At 40.1% G+C, this 17,614-nt stretch overlaps 1 protein-coding gene across 1 annotated transcript in view; it reads right to left on the bottom strand.

The window, feature by feature from the left end:
- The window catches only part of map3k10 (mitogen-activated protein kinase kinase kinase 10), a 38,521-nt gene that overhangs the window by 8,406 nt on the left and 12,501 nt on the right, over window positions 1-17,614 (bottom strand). The window contains exons 2-5 of the mRNA XM_044204054.1: window positions 6,036-6,216; window positions 4,648-4,796; window positions 2,066-2,241; window positions 1,085-1,331 (exon numbers count right to left, since the gene is read on the bottom strand). Coding sequence (XP_044059989.1) covers window positions 1,085-1,331; window positions 2,066-2,241; window positions 4,648-4,796; window positions 6,036-6,216 — 753 coding nt within the window. The remainder of the gene's footprint in view (window positions 1-1,084; window positions 1,332-2,065; window positions 2,242-4,647; window positions 4,797-6,035; window positions 6,217-17,614) is intronic.

Genomic DNA, 17,614 nt, shown 5'->3' with positions numbered 1-17,614 from the left:
TTTTGCACCTTAATGATAGCCAGTTTATATTTTATGATACCGTTAACCTGTTTACATTTCTGGCATTGTGTACATTTGGATTTGCACCTTACTGATATGTTTTCTTTTTTTCTTTTATATTTTCTTTTATGTTTGCACTCTTTCCTGCTTTGTTCTGCAACTGTTGCACAATAATTTCCCTCAGGATAAATAAAAAAAGTTCTCTTGTACACTGTGGATTTCCTACATACAATTCTGGTGATTAAGAAACTGATGCTGAAACAATTAGTCAATTAATCAATTAGCTGATGGACAGAAAATGTATTATTTTCCAATTTTGTCAGTTCATGTTTTTGTCATTTATTTGTCAAGTAAAACTGCCAAACATTTGCTGGTTAGAGCTTCACAAATACAATAGTTTTTCTAAAATGTTCTTGTAAAATGGTGTAAATCTCGTTTAAAACGTTTAAAAGAGAATAAATAGGAATAAAAAAATTAGGTGCTGGTCATGGCAGTGATAATTTAATTGTATCACAAACGTTTCGACCTCACTTGCTTCAAAAACGAACAAGTGTGAAACGTTGATGCTACAATGAAATGATTGTAATGATCTTCAAAATAAAAGGAGATTGAAGTGACACTGATTTCATCCTACCGAGGTATTCGAACGCTCCTTTGTACCAACAGCCATTCGACTACACAATGACGCCTGCCGTAATGAGTTCAGTCTCAGCCAACTCTGTGGTTTCTGAGGCCACAACAGGATGGGCACCCCCACTATACCGTACTGACGACACACACACTATTTGCACTGTTTTTATACATATTATGCTATATTGATGCATACCATCATGTATTCCTGATCTATTAATTATTATTTAGTCATTTTCTGTTCCCTACATATCTCTGCTGCTGTGAGACTGTAATTTCCCCTCTGGGATAAATAAAGAGCTATCTATCTACCTACGTCCTAAATTTCCAACCTGGAAAAAACACCATGTAACAGGAAATGGCATTAAACTGGGAGCTCTGCCAGTTTTGTGCACCTGATTCATCAGATTAAAACAAAGTGAACAATCTGACTGCAGTTCCTGCTTCCACCCACCAGAGGGCAGACTGATGCAGTTGCTGTCTCGGCCCAGCTTCAGCAATCTGCTCTTCTTGAAGTGGCCCTTTCTTTTCTTGACGCTGGGTTTCTCCTGGTACACCTGGTGGATGATGATGTTCAGCTCTCGCTCCACGATGTCGATCTCCCTTTCCGCCAGCTCCTGCTCTCTCCTCTTCAGCTGCTCCTCCTGCTCCCTCTGCTCCTCGGCTGCTCGAGCTAACGCCTCCTCCCAAGACCTCAGCTCCTGCAGAGAGGAGAGGAAGAGGATGAGGAAAAGAAAAAGAGGAGACGAAGAAGGAGAGGTAAAGAGGAAGAGGAAAGGAGGGGAGAGGAGAGGAAGAAGGAGAGGTAAAGAGGAAGAGGAGAGGAGATGAGAGGAAGAAGGAGAGGTAAAGAGGAGAAGAGAGGAAGAAGGAGAGGTAAAGAGGAGAGGAGAGGAAGAAGGAGAGGTAAAGAGGAGAGGAGAGGAAGAAGGAGAGGTAAAGAAGAAGAGGAGAGGAGAGGAAGAAGGAGAGGTAAAGAGGAGAAGAGAGGAAGAAGGAGAGGTAAAGAAGAAGAGGAGAGGAGATGAGAGGAAGAAGGAGAGGTAAAGAGGAGATGAGAGGAAGAAGGAGAGGTAAAGAGGAGAAGAGAGGAAGAAGGAGAGGTAAAGAGGAGAGGAGAGGAGAGGAGAGGAAGAGGTTATTAGCAGCAGCTCTTCTGGCAACAGGCTTGTTACTAAAGTAATTGTAACTTGCAGAAACACCTCAGACAGATCGCGAAACCCTCAACATGAAGTGTGACTCTTCTGTTCTTCTGTTCAAAGACGAATTTAAAACCTACATTTCTATAAACTGCTGTCTTTTGTACCCTTTGTCTTTCAACCTAAAGATCAAATACCATAGTAGAAATAATCATAACTGTCTTTCCAGATAAAAGAGGCCTCACCAGTCTGACGCGATCTGAAGGAGAGGTAAAGAGGAAGAGGAGATTTCTCACCTTCTCTTTGGCCCGGAGCTCGTCAAACATCTGCTGGATCTCCAGCCTCCAGTCTTCCTGTAAAGAGTGAAAGGACTCCAGAGGCATCTGAAACATGGCCGACTGCTCGATGGCCAGCAGTCGGCTCAGGATGCTGGTGAAGGAGGGCCTGCTGCGGGGGTTTGGGCTCCAGCACTCTGAGAGGCGAGAGACAAGAGGGAGGGAACATGTTATCACTGGGGTTAGTGTGATGTATTATGTATTTTATAGCCCCGATCAGATGTTCAATTACATGCAAATATGTCACAAAAATGTCACCACTATTTTAATTATGGTTATTACATGACTTTACATTCATTTAGCAGATGCTTTTGGCCCTTTTGTGCACTCAACCTCCATCGGCAAAATTTTTTATCTGTACATGAACTGAAATAAAGCACCCGTCTGTTTCTATTTTGCAAAAAAGAAATCTTGTTTTCCTTTAGCAAGATTTAGCAATAATAGCTATGTTTTTATTTATAAGGCGATCTTCTTCTCCTGTTATTCTGTACAGAAATATGGTGCATGCCAGTTTCCATTCACAAAACACCGAGTTTTACACCTCACACTGGCCTCCATAAAAAAGCGTTTCAGGTTCTAACACACTGCCTGAAATAGTGTACAGAGAGAGTTTCAGCAGACCCCCTGGTGACTTCTAGGTTTTTCTTACTGTTAACAAATCCCATGAAAAGACCAAACCGTCAAGTCCATCTTTCCAATCTGTAGCACTCAGCCCGAAGCCCCTTCATTCCTACTAAAAACATAAATCTTCAAAAACAGGTCTCAAACATATAGTTTCTTTTTGACGATTTTCACCGGCGGATTAATACACATTCGGTGCTCTGGTGAGTATTTACAGCAGCAGGACGGTGTACTGTATGTGGGATCGACTCAAAATAAACTACAGTGTGTGTTCATGGTAATGAAGGAACATGTGACCCAGTATGGCTCATTGATGTGTTTTTAATAGTTCTGGGACGACAACTTGAGTTTTAATTTATTTTATTAAGTACAACACTGGTCGTGGGTACTGTATACTTCTTGCCTTGTAATTTTGAATTTAATTGCTCTTATATAGTTTCTATTTTTATATCTATTCTTATTTTATATACTTCTAATTATTTACGTTTTACTTCTCTCTATTTATCTGTACTTATTTCTGTCCTTGTGCTGCTGCAACACCTGAATTTCCCCTGTGGGGATCAGTAAAGGCTTATCTTATCATATCTTATATCACACGGTCTGGTTATCAAAATAATTTAAAGACCATGAATCCTTTTTTTTTCGTTTCTGGCAGTAGAGAAGGCAACAACAGAAGTGGAAGCGAGCAAGATGGAACAGCATATGGCAACCATCATGAGCCAAACCCTGACTGACAGTGTTGCAGAAACATGGTGCACACCTACAGTAATCTGCTGAGCCACACACTGATCAGTACTGTCTCTCCAACACTAAACCACAGACATAACCATCTACCAAAAGACGCAATGTATGCTAAGAAAAGCTTCAGCAAAGGCACAGTAAAATGTTATTTGAGTGCAACCAGAGCGCCGTTTCACAGGCTAAAATACAGCTTATAGCAGGTAAAATGTATTTATTAGGTAACCTCAATTAGCATAAAGAGTATGTGCATAAAGTTGGAGGGAGATGAGATGAAAGTGAGACGATGACAGGAGTAAACAGTGTAGAGAGCAGCGAGGGATGAGAAAGGAGAGATTAGCGGATGAACCTGGATAAGATGAAGTGGAGGGGGGGTGAGGAGGAAAAGAGCTTTAGGAGCAGAGCGGGAGGGAGGTGACTGAAGTTGGCTGCTGGGCTGTTTGAGAAACAGCTACCTCTTTTTTTTTTTTTAGAAAACCTGGCCTGCAGCTTACCCATCCATAAAGAAAGTAGTTTGGGAGTAAGCACATTAGGGCAATTTGGATATAAGGCAGGTGTGTGTTAAACAGAGATGACCTGAACTGTGAAACAAGAGCCGGTTAATACTCTACCACTGTTAACAGAGCGCTGCCAGGATTATTTGCAAGGTGAAAAGGAGAAATCCAGCCCAGGGGAGCTCAGGCGCAGGACTGCACGAGGATGTATAAAAAGCAACTTAATGAAGCTGTTCAGACCGTCTTCATCCATTTTAACTCTTCATCACAGCCCCCAGATGCAGAACAAAAAGGTTTTAAAATCATCAACTGTGAACTCAAAAACTCAAGTAAGGTTACAGCATCTTAAAGTCAGTGGATGTGAACACCCAAAGGGCCTTTTTCAAAGTGAGTTTCTGTATCATCAGTGACACGTTTATGGTCATATTTGATGACTGATGTAGAGTACAGTCCCAAAAGAAAAAGCACAAGGACACGTAAAGCTAAACTTGCCAACCATGAATGAATGGGACAAGTGACACAAGCAGGAGGAAGCCCCAAGTCGTACCAATCAAAAAACAAACAACTGTCAAGCTGTTTTCTGTGTGAGACATCTGTTCTCCCTGAGACAACTTGAAAATCACTTTCTCCACAAGGACAGAAGTATTGACTTGTTATTCTTTGGATTTAATAAGTGGTCGGCCTGCTTACCTCCCAGCAGCTGAGCAAAAGGTTCAGGGCACGTTGAGGGGATGGGGAGCGTTAGCTTGTTCATGGCAACACCGTAAGCTACCGCCAGAGCATCTATCTCCCGGTAGGGAACCTCGCCGGTCAGCAGCTCCCACAGCAACACGCCGAAACTGTGACGAGAGACACAGAGAGAAGACACACGAGGAAAATGTTTGGTTTTTGTCATTTTAATGTCACATCTGGCGCCAAAAAAACACCCTTGAACTGGATGATAATGGCCACGTCTTTCAGTGACGACAGTTCCATACTTAACAACAACTGAAGCATCTCCATGACAACTGAGCAAACTCTACCTGCTGATGAAGGCCACGAGATGCTGCTGAAAGCCCCGGAAATTTACAGTAAATGAACCCTGAACTAAGAATTTTTTTTGTCAAACATGAAATTAGCTTGAAATATCAGACAGTACAACACTGTGATGTTACGACAGGAAATTATTCAGTTACAGGCTGAACGTGAATGTATGAACGTCTTCAAAGACAAAGAAAAGTCTGACGTTGTCTTACTTTAAACCTGTGATTAATAAAAACTTGTCAATGACACCACATATTCAGGATGCAAAGTTAAATAAACTAGAAATATATCTACACAGCAGTGGTGGAGAATAACTAAATACATTTACTCAAGTATTGCACTTAAGTACAAATGTGTGGTGCTTTTAGTTTACTTGAGTAATTCTATTTCATGCTACATTATACTTCTGTTTCACTACATTACAGGGAAATATTTTACTTTTTACTTCACCATATTTATCTGACAGCTGTAGTTACTTTTACTTAACATATTAAGATTTTACACACAAAACATGATGAGCTTATAAAATACGATGCATTGTTACAGAGTAAATTACCCAACAATTTAATCTGTTGGGTAATTTGGCTCAATTTAAAATTGGCTCCACCTTGACCAACTGCAACAGTAAAATGCTGCTTACACATTAATGCATCAGTAATATCAATCCAATAATATAATATATATAGTATTAATATATTATATATAATAGAAGTTACATGGGGGCATTTTTCTGAATCATGAGTACTTTTACTTTTCATACATTTAAGTACAGTTTGCTAATTATACTTACGTACTTTTAGTTAAATTACATTTTAAATGCACGACTTTTAACTGTAATGGAGTATTTCTATATTGCAGTATCGTTAATTTTACTTAAGTAAAGGATCTGAATACATCCTCAAAATTACATCAAATTACTACAATCTTTCAAATCGTGACCATGGAATAAAAAGGTTTAAAATTACTTTACTATAAACCTTTAAAACACCTCAGTTGTTGCTTGTCACTGTATAAATCAGGTGGAGTAAGGTGAAACACGGAGACGAGTGCAGTACCTCCACACGTCGCTGCTCTTGGAGAAGAGGGAGTGCTTGATGACCTCGGGGGCCATCCAGGCGTAGGTCCCCGCTGCACTCATCTTGGTGGTCTGGTGCCACTCTCTGGCCAGACCGAAGTCTGTGATCTTCAGGATTTTCCCGCTCAAGTCATCCCGCTCTACTGGCTCCAGGATGAGGACTGAGGAGGAGGAGGAGGAGGAGGAGGAAGAAATGAAAGAGGAAGAGGACAGAGACAAAGAAGAGTTTGTGTTAAAAGATGACACAGCAAATATCACACAGCAACATACAAAAAAAAACTTCTTCTGTGACTTTCGGATTTGTAAATACTCTCAGACAAGAGGTCAAACTACACAGACAGCAAAGAAAGCTCAACGAGACGTGAATTATTACAGTAACTGTACTGTTTAGTACGAAAAATGTACTGGTTTCAATTTCTTAACTGTGAATATTTGCTGGTTTTCTCAGTTCTTTATGACAGTAAATTGAATATCTTTGTGTTTTGTACAGTTAGTCGAACAAAAGAGGCAGTTTGAAGACCCCAGCTTGGTCTTTAGGAAATGGTGATGGACACTTTTCACTATTTTCTGACCTTTTATGAACCAAACAATTCATCGATTTATAGAAAAAAATACAGTGCAGATTAATCGACCATGAAAATAATCTTTAAATCGTTAAACGTGTAAAATGGTAGACTGTTAAATCGTCTACATTTTATTACATAGTCTTGTTGATTTAAGACAATTTAAGTTGTTTTGACTGGTGATTTTTAAAATGATATGTTTCTATATGCAGCAGCTTGATTTTTATTTATTAAGTCCAGTTTCTGGTCCAGTTTAAAACTCCAAATATCTAAATCAAAAAATGTCCACATTTAAAACAAAATGTAAAAAGTGTTCAATAACGCAGTCATGTTTACAATACAGGTGTAGTCGGACCTGTGTGCTATTCAGGTTTCTTCTAAAAGGGATAACTATCACCTCTGGTCTGGCAGTCTGCAGTTAGTGATGTGTGTGTAGTTTCCACACAGTTACAGTCATTTTAATTTACACAGTATCCTTAATGTTAGCATTAAACCTCATGCCTCTCTGTGTCTCTGTCTCTCTGTACAACTTCCTCCTTCATTTCCGTGTGAGGGCTGGCTATGGAAATATTTGGAGTGTACACAGTTCACAGGCACTGGGAGTCAGGTGGGGGTTGCTTTCTCTCCCTCTCTCACTTATCTACAGGCGTATGCAAAGGGTGGTGGAGAGAGGCTACACACACACACACACACACACACACACACACACAGTGGCGTCTTTGTTTACACACACATGCACTCCTGCACACACACACACACACACACACAACCTTTCACATGATAAAGGTGTGCCTCTCTGTTCTCTGCTCTATCCACAAACCTGACAGGAGACCAGTTTCAGTGATAAAGAACTGATCTCAGGCCAGTCTGTACATATTTCCATAGTCAGAAAGAAACATTCACATCCTTTACTTAAGTAAAAGTAGCAATATTACACTGTAGAAATACTCCATAATGGATATAATTACTGATGCATTAACGTTTGAGCAGTAAAGTAGCTGGTCGAGGGGAAGGTTTAACTTCTTTATATTACAGAAGTATTTTGAAAATCAGCTTTTGCAGGTTCCAGCTTCTCAAACGTGTTTATCTGATGCTTATATATATATATATATATATATATATATATATATATATATATATATATATATGATAGTAAACTGAATATCTTTGGGTTTTGGAGTGTTGGTTGAATAAAAAAAAGCAGTTTACTTGTAATGGAGTATTTTTACTTTGTAGTATTCGTACTTTTATTTAAGTAAAAGATTTGAACATGTCACCTTGGGCATGTTTTATTATTTTCATCCACATCTCATGGTCAAGATAGAGAAAATAATCTGCAGATTAATTGATAATGAAAATAATTAGTGGAGCAACAGAAAATTAATCAACAACGATTTTGAGCAAAAATGCCAAATATTTACTGATTCCGTCTTCTCAAATGTGAATATTTGCTGGTTTTCTTAGTCTTCTATTAATGCTTATGCTTATCTGAATATCAGACAAAACAAGTTTTAACATGTCAACTATTTTCTGACAGGTCACAGACCAAACAATTCATAGATTAAAAGAGAAAAAAATCAGCAGATAAATAAATGGATTTATAAATAAATGGTTCATTAGTTGCAGCCTGACTTTCTATACTGTTGAGCAGTTTAAGAGACAAAAATGGATATTTTATAAGCTGATCACATTTTTGGTATGTAAAATTTTTATCTGCATTTATGGCTGTCGGATAAATGTCATAGAATTAAAGGTATATTTTCCTTTAAAATGTAGAGAAGCAGAAGAATAAAGTAGCATGAAATGGGAATAAGTGAAGTACTTCACAGATTGTTTCCAGTCATCTTTTCTATTCTGATACTGTCGTCTCTGTGAGGGACAGCTGTCTCCTCAGGGCAAACTCCTTCTCTCTCTCTCTGTCTCGGGAAACCAAAAGATGGAGTCCAGACAGACTCAGAAAGAACGAGAGGAAGGGATGTATCTGCATGCTTAGATGGGTGTGTCTTCCTCACAGTCTGCCTTTCCTGGTTTGTTTTGTGTGTATAAATATGGAGCACATCCATATGGCGAAAAGGACATCGGGCCTGTAGGAAGGGAAGGGTGGGGTGGAAACATAGAGGACAGAAAAAGAAGAGGCTGACGATGGAGCGAGGAGGAAAGACAGAAACTGAACAGAGGCATGATTACAGAAACTGTAAGTGTGAGCGAAGCAGCACTTCCACCTGCTCCCACTCTCCTCCTGATGTAATTAGAACATCATCGTGTTACTTTCACACCTCGACAACGTCTCCGTGCAGCCATACGTCAAACACAAAGATCAACATGTTTGAGAAAAACCTGAAGTGCAGCGATACACAAATAACACCCGCAATGGTGCCGGAGGCATCACAGCAACATTTTATCACAGCGAAGAAGGAGAAAAAAAGACCTCAAGGACAGTGTGGCTTTTACAAAGCAATGCCAGCGCTGTTGGAAATGTTATCTCAAAATAGAGTAATGAGAAGAAAGCAAGAAATGCTGCTGACAAGCTCCCTGGTTACTACAAAGTCTCCCATAGCAACATGCATTATAGGAAATATCACAGAAAATACTGTGATTGTTTATTATTCTGGCACAGTTTGATATAATATCATTAGTATTGTAACAGTTTTACTATGAATCAACAAGAATAACTGCTGCTGCACTGCCCTGACCAAATGATGAACATTCACTGTTTCAGTATGCCTTTGAGCACACAGTCGATTTACGTGCAAAGTATGTCTGTCCTCCAATGAGCCGATATCAGTCAGACTTGATCTTATCAATGACCCGTGTTATGCTTGTAACCAACAGAGAGCCATTAAATAAATGTAACCTAGCGGATTAACAAGACTCATGCTAGCAGCTCTGTGAGGCTGTTAATGCTCATTGTAATCAGAAAACAAACGTAAGATGGATAAAAACTGAGGTCCAAAACTGTTTTTTGATATTTGGCCTCAGTGGTGAAGTAAATGTAAAATGGTAGTTGTCATGCTAAAGTGCTCATGTTTAACAGGTGTAATGTTTACCATGTACAACATCTTAATTAAGTGTCTTAGTATGCTAACATTTGTTAATTAGCACTACGTAACACTACACAAAGTACAGCTGAACAAAATACAACAAAGTATTGGACAAATTGAAATGTTGATCATCAAATGTATCACAAATCATCCTGGGGAACAATCAAAGTCTGTCCCAAACGTCATGATAACCCATCCAGTAGTTGTCGGGACTTTTCACTCTAGACCAAAGCCGTGGACCGACAGATATTGCTGTCCCTGGAGCCACATCGCTATAGCGCAATCATCACATTTTGCCATTAAAACAACTTTAATATGAGTATCAAGTTAATTAATAAATAGTATTATAAAGTGATCCTGTCCTTGCTGTTGATTTGAAAGGCATGGCAAAGATATCCAGATAATGAAGAAAAAGGGCTCCTGGTCTGTTGTGATGCCTTGTGAAGGTGTACCAATACCCTTTAAAACCATTAAGGACTGGAACAACTACTACTGTGCAATATACTCTGTTTTCAGTTTAATTTATTGATATTTATTCATACTTCTATTACTGCTGTGCAATATCCACCGTCTCATAATAATCATAATAAGCTACACTTAACGTGACAGTACATGCACTTCTACTTATTACTTATTTTATTACATTGTATTATTATTCCATACATACAATCATACATCATCAACCGGTAATCCACTTTGGTACTTACACTTATTTTAATTTTATACTTATACCCACTTGTACCTGTATTATAGTGTATTATATTTTTTGCTTAGTACTTCTATTCCTGTGTGCACTGACGTGATAGTGAGCTGCTGTAACAAAAGAGTTTCCCCTCGGGGATCAATAAAGTATTTCTGATTCTGATTCTGAACACCATGGCTACGCACCAGTTTGTCATGGAGACTTGGAGGAGGACTGCAGGGGTTCAGGGTGGCCTTAGGTGTGAAACTTTATAGCATTTTGCAGTTCTGGCCACAATCCAGAAACTGCTGTCACAGCCAAGAATTATTGATCGGCTGTCAAAAACACCTGCAGATTGGCCAGAGAGTCACATTTTCATTCCACAGAGAGCAGCGCAGCGGTGGTTTCCGTTCAGCCCTGTGTGATTAAGTGTTGATTTAACCTTTAAACTGCTGCTGTTCTTTCCTCCATCCTTGGACCCTGACCCTGGATAAGTGTTGAGAAATGCCACTGAGTCACTGTTCAAACACCGATGGAGGAGTAACCGGCGAGGCTTAAACCTGACTAATGATCTCCAGACTAGTTATTCAGTGCAGTAAGTACAGGTGACACATTAGCCAACAGCCCACTCAGATATTTCATCACAGAGGAATGCAATCAAAGGTCCTCTGAGTGATGATATTTCTGTCAGAGCAACTTGCATCGATGTTTATATCTGGAAACTCCCTGCCGGTCCAGCAGTTAAATGAAAGATTAGACAGTTAACAATAGAACAAACATATTTGGAAACAGTAAAAGCCTGACATGGCAAAAATAAGCTCTGAGGTTGAGCTGGGTGGTGAGGGGGATTGCAATGTGGGCACCAATTAAACCCAGAAGGAATTTATTTTTCATCCAATCAAAACAAATATTTCTATGATTCTAATGGTTGCAAATGCAATACATTATTGCATGCATGAGCTTTACTGTATTTCCTTTCAAATGTGCAGATTACTATTAGTTTAAAATAATTGACAATGAATTTTATGTGTAAATTGTGTTTAGGCAGAATCTTAACAAAATTCTGAAAGTTATTAACTAAAGTTATAACCCTGTAATTTACCATCTGTTTACTGCTTTGATAAAATAGCTAAAGCTGTTATTTCATCTAATGTGTAATTAACACAAAGGAGTACATTGCCACAAAAGTTATTAAAAAAAAAAATTTACTGGCAAAAAAATGTTTTCCATGATTATTTGGAGCATTTTATGAAAGTACAAAAGAACAAAATACTATATCTGAAAAGTCCAGCCAGACTGTTATTGTCTTTCAGTGCTGCCTCGCGTTAAATAAACTATGTGACATGAGTGCGACCAATCAGCTGCAGGAGTTTTGGGTGTGGTCATCTGAGCAGTCAGCTGAGAGATTTGGTTTGTCTGATCAGCTGATCAGGGTGCTGCAGGTGGTGCATCCTGTCAAAGCTAATGCTGCTTTCATATTTCCTTTTCCTGTTCTTCAACATGCTACTTCATGGCCTGGACTTTGGTTAAAGTTACTGTCGGGTGAAGGGAAACAGAATGTAAGCATCTTATTACAAGGATATGCAACTAGGATATACTACAGGTTTGGGATGGGAGTATTTGGTATGTTTTGGTATTTTTGAAGCCCAAATACCCTCCACAGACGTGTATTTAGGGCTGAGCTTAAAAAGATTTTTTGTCTGCATTGTACCTGGTGAATAAAGTGGTGGAACTGACCTTCCCTGATTTATTTTGCCTACTTGGCCTGTTCTTGTGTAAAATCAAAAACTCAAAGTCAGGTATCAGTATGTTAAGTAGATTTTTCGGGACTCTTACAAGCTTAGCTTGTCTTACTGAGGCGATCCTGCTGTTGGTCTCGTGCAGTTACAGGTGAAATCCACTTTTTGTTTTCCTTTTCACAATAAATCAACCTAAGAAACAAAATTCAGTACAAAACTTAACTTTCACATTACAAATCAAATACGCCTCCCGTCACATATAAAGACCAGTGCTTTCTGTATTTCTGCACTTGATCGGGATTTCCCAATGTAACATATGAACCACAGAAGCTCATGATAGAGATCGAATGAAGACAGGAAGAAATGATGAACAGTGAAGGACACACAAACCTCGACCGGTTAACTCATATTGTTTCGTGTTATTTTGGCTAAGGATCAGTTCAGCCTGCTGTGTCATTAACTTGTTGTTATGGTAACAAGGGCAGAGGTCAGAGATCAACGACGCTGTGAAAGAAGAGGCGTGTCAGAGAAGAAAACCCTCATGCCCCTATGAGGATGCTTTGTTTTCTTTTTTTCCCCCCTTAATTTTCTGTTTAAAGGGAAACTCCACTGATTTTCGACCATCCTTTTTAAATCCATTATAACCTGACACTTATTATTACTCTGTAGATACGCTCACGCCCTCACTGTTTGCTGCCGCAGCTCCCTCCACCGCCCCAACCTCCTCCTTATGTGTTATGTTAGTTTTTGGGATTGTTGTTTTAATTAAGATTTAATGTTCATGTATGTGTTTATTATGGGATATTTCTGTAGCTCTGACTGAAATATCTCAACAACTTTTTGATGGATTGCCATGAAATTTGTACAGACATTCATGGCGCCCAAAGGATGAAACCTACTGACCTACTGGTATCGTTCCATGTAGCACCATCATCAGGTCAAAATTCAATTTCTCCAATACCGTTTTTGACCAAATACCTGCAAAACTAATTACAAAATTTTCCCATCAGCCGAAGCTCTACTTTCTGTTTAGCAAATGTTAGCTTCCTAACACGCTAAACTAAAATGATTAACATGGTAAACATTATACGTGCTTAACATCAGCATGTTAACACGGTCATATTAGCATGCTTATGTTATCGTTTAATTCAAAGCAGTACAGCCTCACAGAGCTTGGCTGTAGACTTGTTTTTATATAAAAATATAAGTTATGTATGTCTTGTGTTGCTCTTTTGGAAGAACCTATTGGGGGTTAAATATTTAATAAGACTGAAGACACCTTACAGATCTGCCAGCTGGTATGTCAGATCTGTGATGCTCAGTATTGGAGGCATACACTTCACCAAGACACAGAAAAAAACAGAACATCCCTCATGAAGATTATTTCTCTCAATGTATGAGAGCAGTTAGCAAAGTTTTTTGCAGACATTTCCCTTTTTCTCTTTCCCTTTCCCCTCATCAGTCGCTTCTTCACCCTCCTCCTCTCTCATGCAGAAACAGGTGTAGCCTGCAGGCTGGAACAGCTGTTGCCGTGGCGCCAAGTCAGCGAATCAGGTCCAACGTTCCAACAAACCCCAGACAGACTCTCTGATATACTCCACAGCTCACAACACCACCACCTCAGTGCTGGTCCAAGCCGTCTGTTTCCGCTGGTGTGTACGAGCATGTCAGGGAGACAAATACAGCAACTTGACTGACATGGCAGTGAGCCGACGGTGCATCACCACAGATGAGATACAGGCCCGTGGGATGCTGAGCAGCCAGTCCACCGCCCTGCAGACCCGACGTCTCCGTCTCTGTCTGCTTCGGCAAAGATCAAAACCTTGCCACAAAAAAGTAACCACCCCCTCCAACCCTACCGCCTTATGACTGTCTCTTCATCTTTGCATCCACTCTTTTCCCCCCATCATCCTCCCCTCTTTCTCTCCCTCCCTCCCTCCGCCGGTGCCCACTGCCTGACTGTCTGCTGTTGCAGCTGTCGCCAGCCTGGCTATAATCACAACACACCGGGGAGAAGAAATGGAAGAAGAGACGCAGAGAAAGCAAAAGAGTGGAGGGAGTCAAAAAGCAGAGTAACTGAGAGGTAGATTGTGTGTACATAATGTGGGGGGTGGTGGGAGTGTGTATATGTGTGTGTGGAGGGGGAAGATGAGGAGGCAAAGCGGGTGGCAGTTTGAAGATGAGGAATGGGGGAAGGGAGACTGAGGATGAGAGGAGGAAGGACACAAGAGGGAAGAGAGGAAGAGCTGCAGAAATGAGGGCAAGAGAGGAAGAATGAAATATTGGGAAGAAGCAGCTGAAAAGGGAGGAAGAGCCAGTTCAAGAAAAGGCAAGAAACAGAGAGCGAGATGGGGGAGAAAAGGAAAGAAGGTAATGATGAGTGGATGAAAAGATGCAGAGGGAAAGAGAGATGACTGGAGGGAGAGCTTTTGTCATTTTCCTGGCAGCACATACCAGATGTCTTTGTATCTCAATAGGTCTCTCCATTTTCCTTTGGCTTTCACACTTCCATTCTCTCGTCTCTCAAGAGATTTCAAGCACAGGAAGACATAAAACATCTCTCTAAACACGCATTAAAAAAAACACTTCAAATCCCCCCGTATCGTAAAACCCAAGTCTATTTAGTTCAAAAATGTGTGACAAATTCAAATGCAGACACATACAGTAGATTTACAGCTTAAAAAAACGTTTAACTGTTGTTTCTCCATCAAAACCATTTAGTTTAGTCACCTAAAAGTTGAAAATATAGCAGTGTGGTAATTGATTCACCACTACACTGCAGATTGACTTTTACCAATCACATCTGCTGCATTTAGAGCATCTCAATACATACAAACAAAGAATCACTGGGTCTCTTCCCGTTCTCCCATGCTTTGATCTGGAGGTTGTAGTGAGTATGCTCCCATGTCATTGATACCCTGGCTTGGCTCCACTTGTACCACCACAGGCCATCGGGCCTCTAATCCTGAGCCGCGCAGTGGCATAGTTTCACCCTGCAGCCATTCACTTTGTCTCCACACAAACGCAGCTGCCAGATTCGTGTGACCGGGCTCAGAAGAGACTGAGGTATTAAATGAGGTGGCTTTCTCTTGGCTTTTTTTGCGTGGAGTGTGTGTGTTTGTGGTATGAAAAACGGGAGTACTTACAGTGTGGGAATTCACAGAAAGGTTTGAAGGGTTTTTTTTCGACTCATGACAGATTTTAACTTTTGCAGCGGCTTTCGTTTGACAGATTGCACAGACCCAAAGTATTTTTGTGTGCAACAACTGAAAAAATATTGGACTGCATGTACAATAAACATTAAAACAAATCTACTCCTCAAATTCAATGCTGAATCTAACAATTTCTGAAGTTCCAGTGGGCAAAAGAGGAAACAGGGGTGCTTCTCCTGTACTAAATTTTAGTTGGGTGCATCCAAGAACTGCAATTGTGTTTCCCCAAAGAAGATTCAGGACAAAGTTGGCAAAAAAAAGGTAGAAAACAGTTTGGTGAATTTTATTTACAGCAGACTAATAATAGACTGATAAATCTGCAGATACATTTTGTCATGAAGCATTCAACAAAGCATGATGCTGATGAGCAAGCTCTGATGAAGGCATCACAACAAAACTTGACAATACAAATCACCACAATGGTCGAGACAAGAGATCATTTGTTTCACTTTTGTCGCCTGTTCCCTCTAAATATTTTGGGGAAACAAACACGTTCAAGTGTGTTTCTATTCTTCTTATTATTAATTATGACGCAAAACAACCACCTGCAAACAAAAAAACAGCTAAATTTTACTTTCACGTGCAAATCCACTTGAAAAGCATCCTTTTATAGTATGAAAGGGTCTCTGACTTTAGAGCACTTCTGCAACTAGAGAACTAATCTCACAGTTTTTCACTTTTTAGGACTGAAAAGGAAACAAAATCAAGTTTAAAGATGGACAACCTCTGAACAAGTGAAAAACTCACAAGGTGTCATTGATTAGAACAATAACACATCATAAAACTGAGCAGTGTTGTCTATTGCATGTAATTTTAATCCATTTAACATCCATGAGTTATGGATGGACCAGAGCTCTCAGTCCAGCTCTCAGGTTGTCCAGGAATTGAGTCAAGTGTACAATACAGCAGTGAATATAAACGTTGAATAAAACGTTACATTCTAGTACTGACTCTCGGGTCTATGTGCTCCAAACATGCAGTGCATCGTCTGTTGTCTGACTGAAGTGTCCTCTACTTGACTCCACTATGAAAGTGGGTGAAGGACCTTCAGCTCGGGGGACACCCGGCGCTTTCTCTGCTTGGCCTGACTCCCCACTCTCCGTGCCAGGCTGCTGGCAAACAACAATGACCCTCTAACATTCGAGTCAACAGCCACCGAACATACAACAGCCCAGGAGGTGCCAATGTAAGTGTGAGTGTGTGACATTACTGTGTTTATCACTTGTAATGTACAGCTTTGCCCCTGTGTGTCTTTTCTTACTGTGGTGGTGAGAAACACAAAGTCATTCTGTGCTTAGAATTAAGCGCATTATTCCACAGGAAACTGTGACATAAGAAACCATCACTCAATTCATAGCTAAAGTTTAAAAAAAAAAAAAAAAGAGGAACACAAATGTATTTTTTCTGTTGCACTAGCGGAGTGTTTCCCCTCTAGTTACACTTCTTTATCATCTTGTCTTTAATTTCAGATGATCTCTCGTGCCGTTGCTTCTCAGACACTCCGTCTGACTGAAGAGATGAGGTGAATTTGAAGCGATGAGGAGGAAAGGCACTGCCTGTGGCGTTTAACATTGGTGTTTACTGCACTACTGTTTGCCTGTCTCGTGACTCAGAGTAAACTAAAGCACTATTTGGGCCTGTTTTGCAGACATAAGATCCAGCCTTCTGTCTGTTTATGCAAATACACTGCAATTATATAATCCACTGGTGGACAGTATGTGTTTGCATGTAATTGTGTGCTTGTGCGTATGGATACAAGACCAAAATGTGACAAAATCTTAAAAGAACATTTGAATAGTGATCACAAACAGCAAATCAAACCACAGTACATATGCTGTAGACCCACATCAATGTGTAGCTGTATTATGCAATTGATAATGTACAACAACATAAAGCAGGAGGATGTGTAAATGTGTGTCAGTATGCTTGGCAGGTCCACAGAGAGCCTGAGCTGCAATGCAGTAAAAGAGAGCAGCAGGGAGTCATCACTGTTAACTGGCGTCAAATCAACTTTTTATTGACCAGTAGAGAAAATAATTGTGATGTGTGTGCATGAGTGTGTGAGCCCATGCGTGTATATTCATTTGTAATCATGCAGCCATTGACTGGTGTCACTGTAGCTCTCCCTCCTGTCTCCCAGTCACTGAGCCAGACTGAAACTCAGCAGTGTTCCTGATGCAAACATCTGTTAGCAGCGTGGCCGAGTTCACACGGTGCCAGAGAACTGAAAACAGTCCAAAGTCCGTCTAACAATCCACACTTTCATACTCTGCACTGTTTAATGTCATCAGTCTGACTTTTAGTTTGGTATCAAGTGCTATA

Source organism: Siniperca chuatsi, linkage group LG7 (assembly GCF_020085105.1).
Source record: "Siniperca chuatsi isolate FFG_IHB_CAS linkage group LG7, ASM2008510v1, whole genome shotgun sequence".
Lineage (NCBI taxonomy): Eukaryota > Metazoa > Chordata > Actinopteri > Centrarchiformes > Sinipercidae > Siniperca > Siniperca chuatsi.
This window is presented reverse-complemented; position numbering and strand designations above follow the sequence as displayed.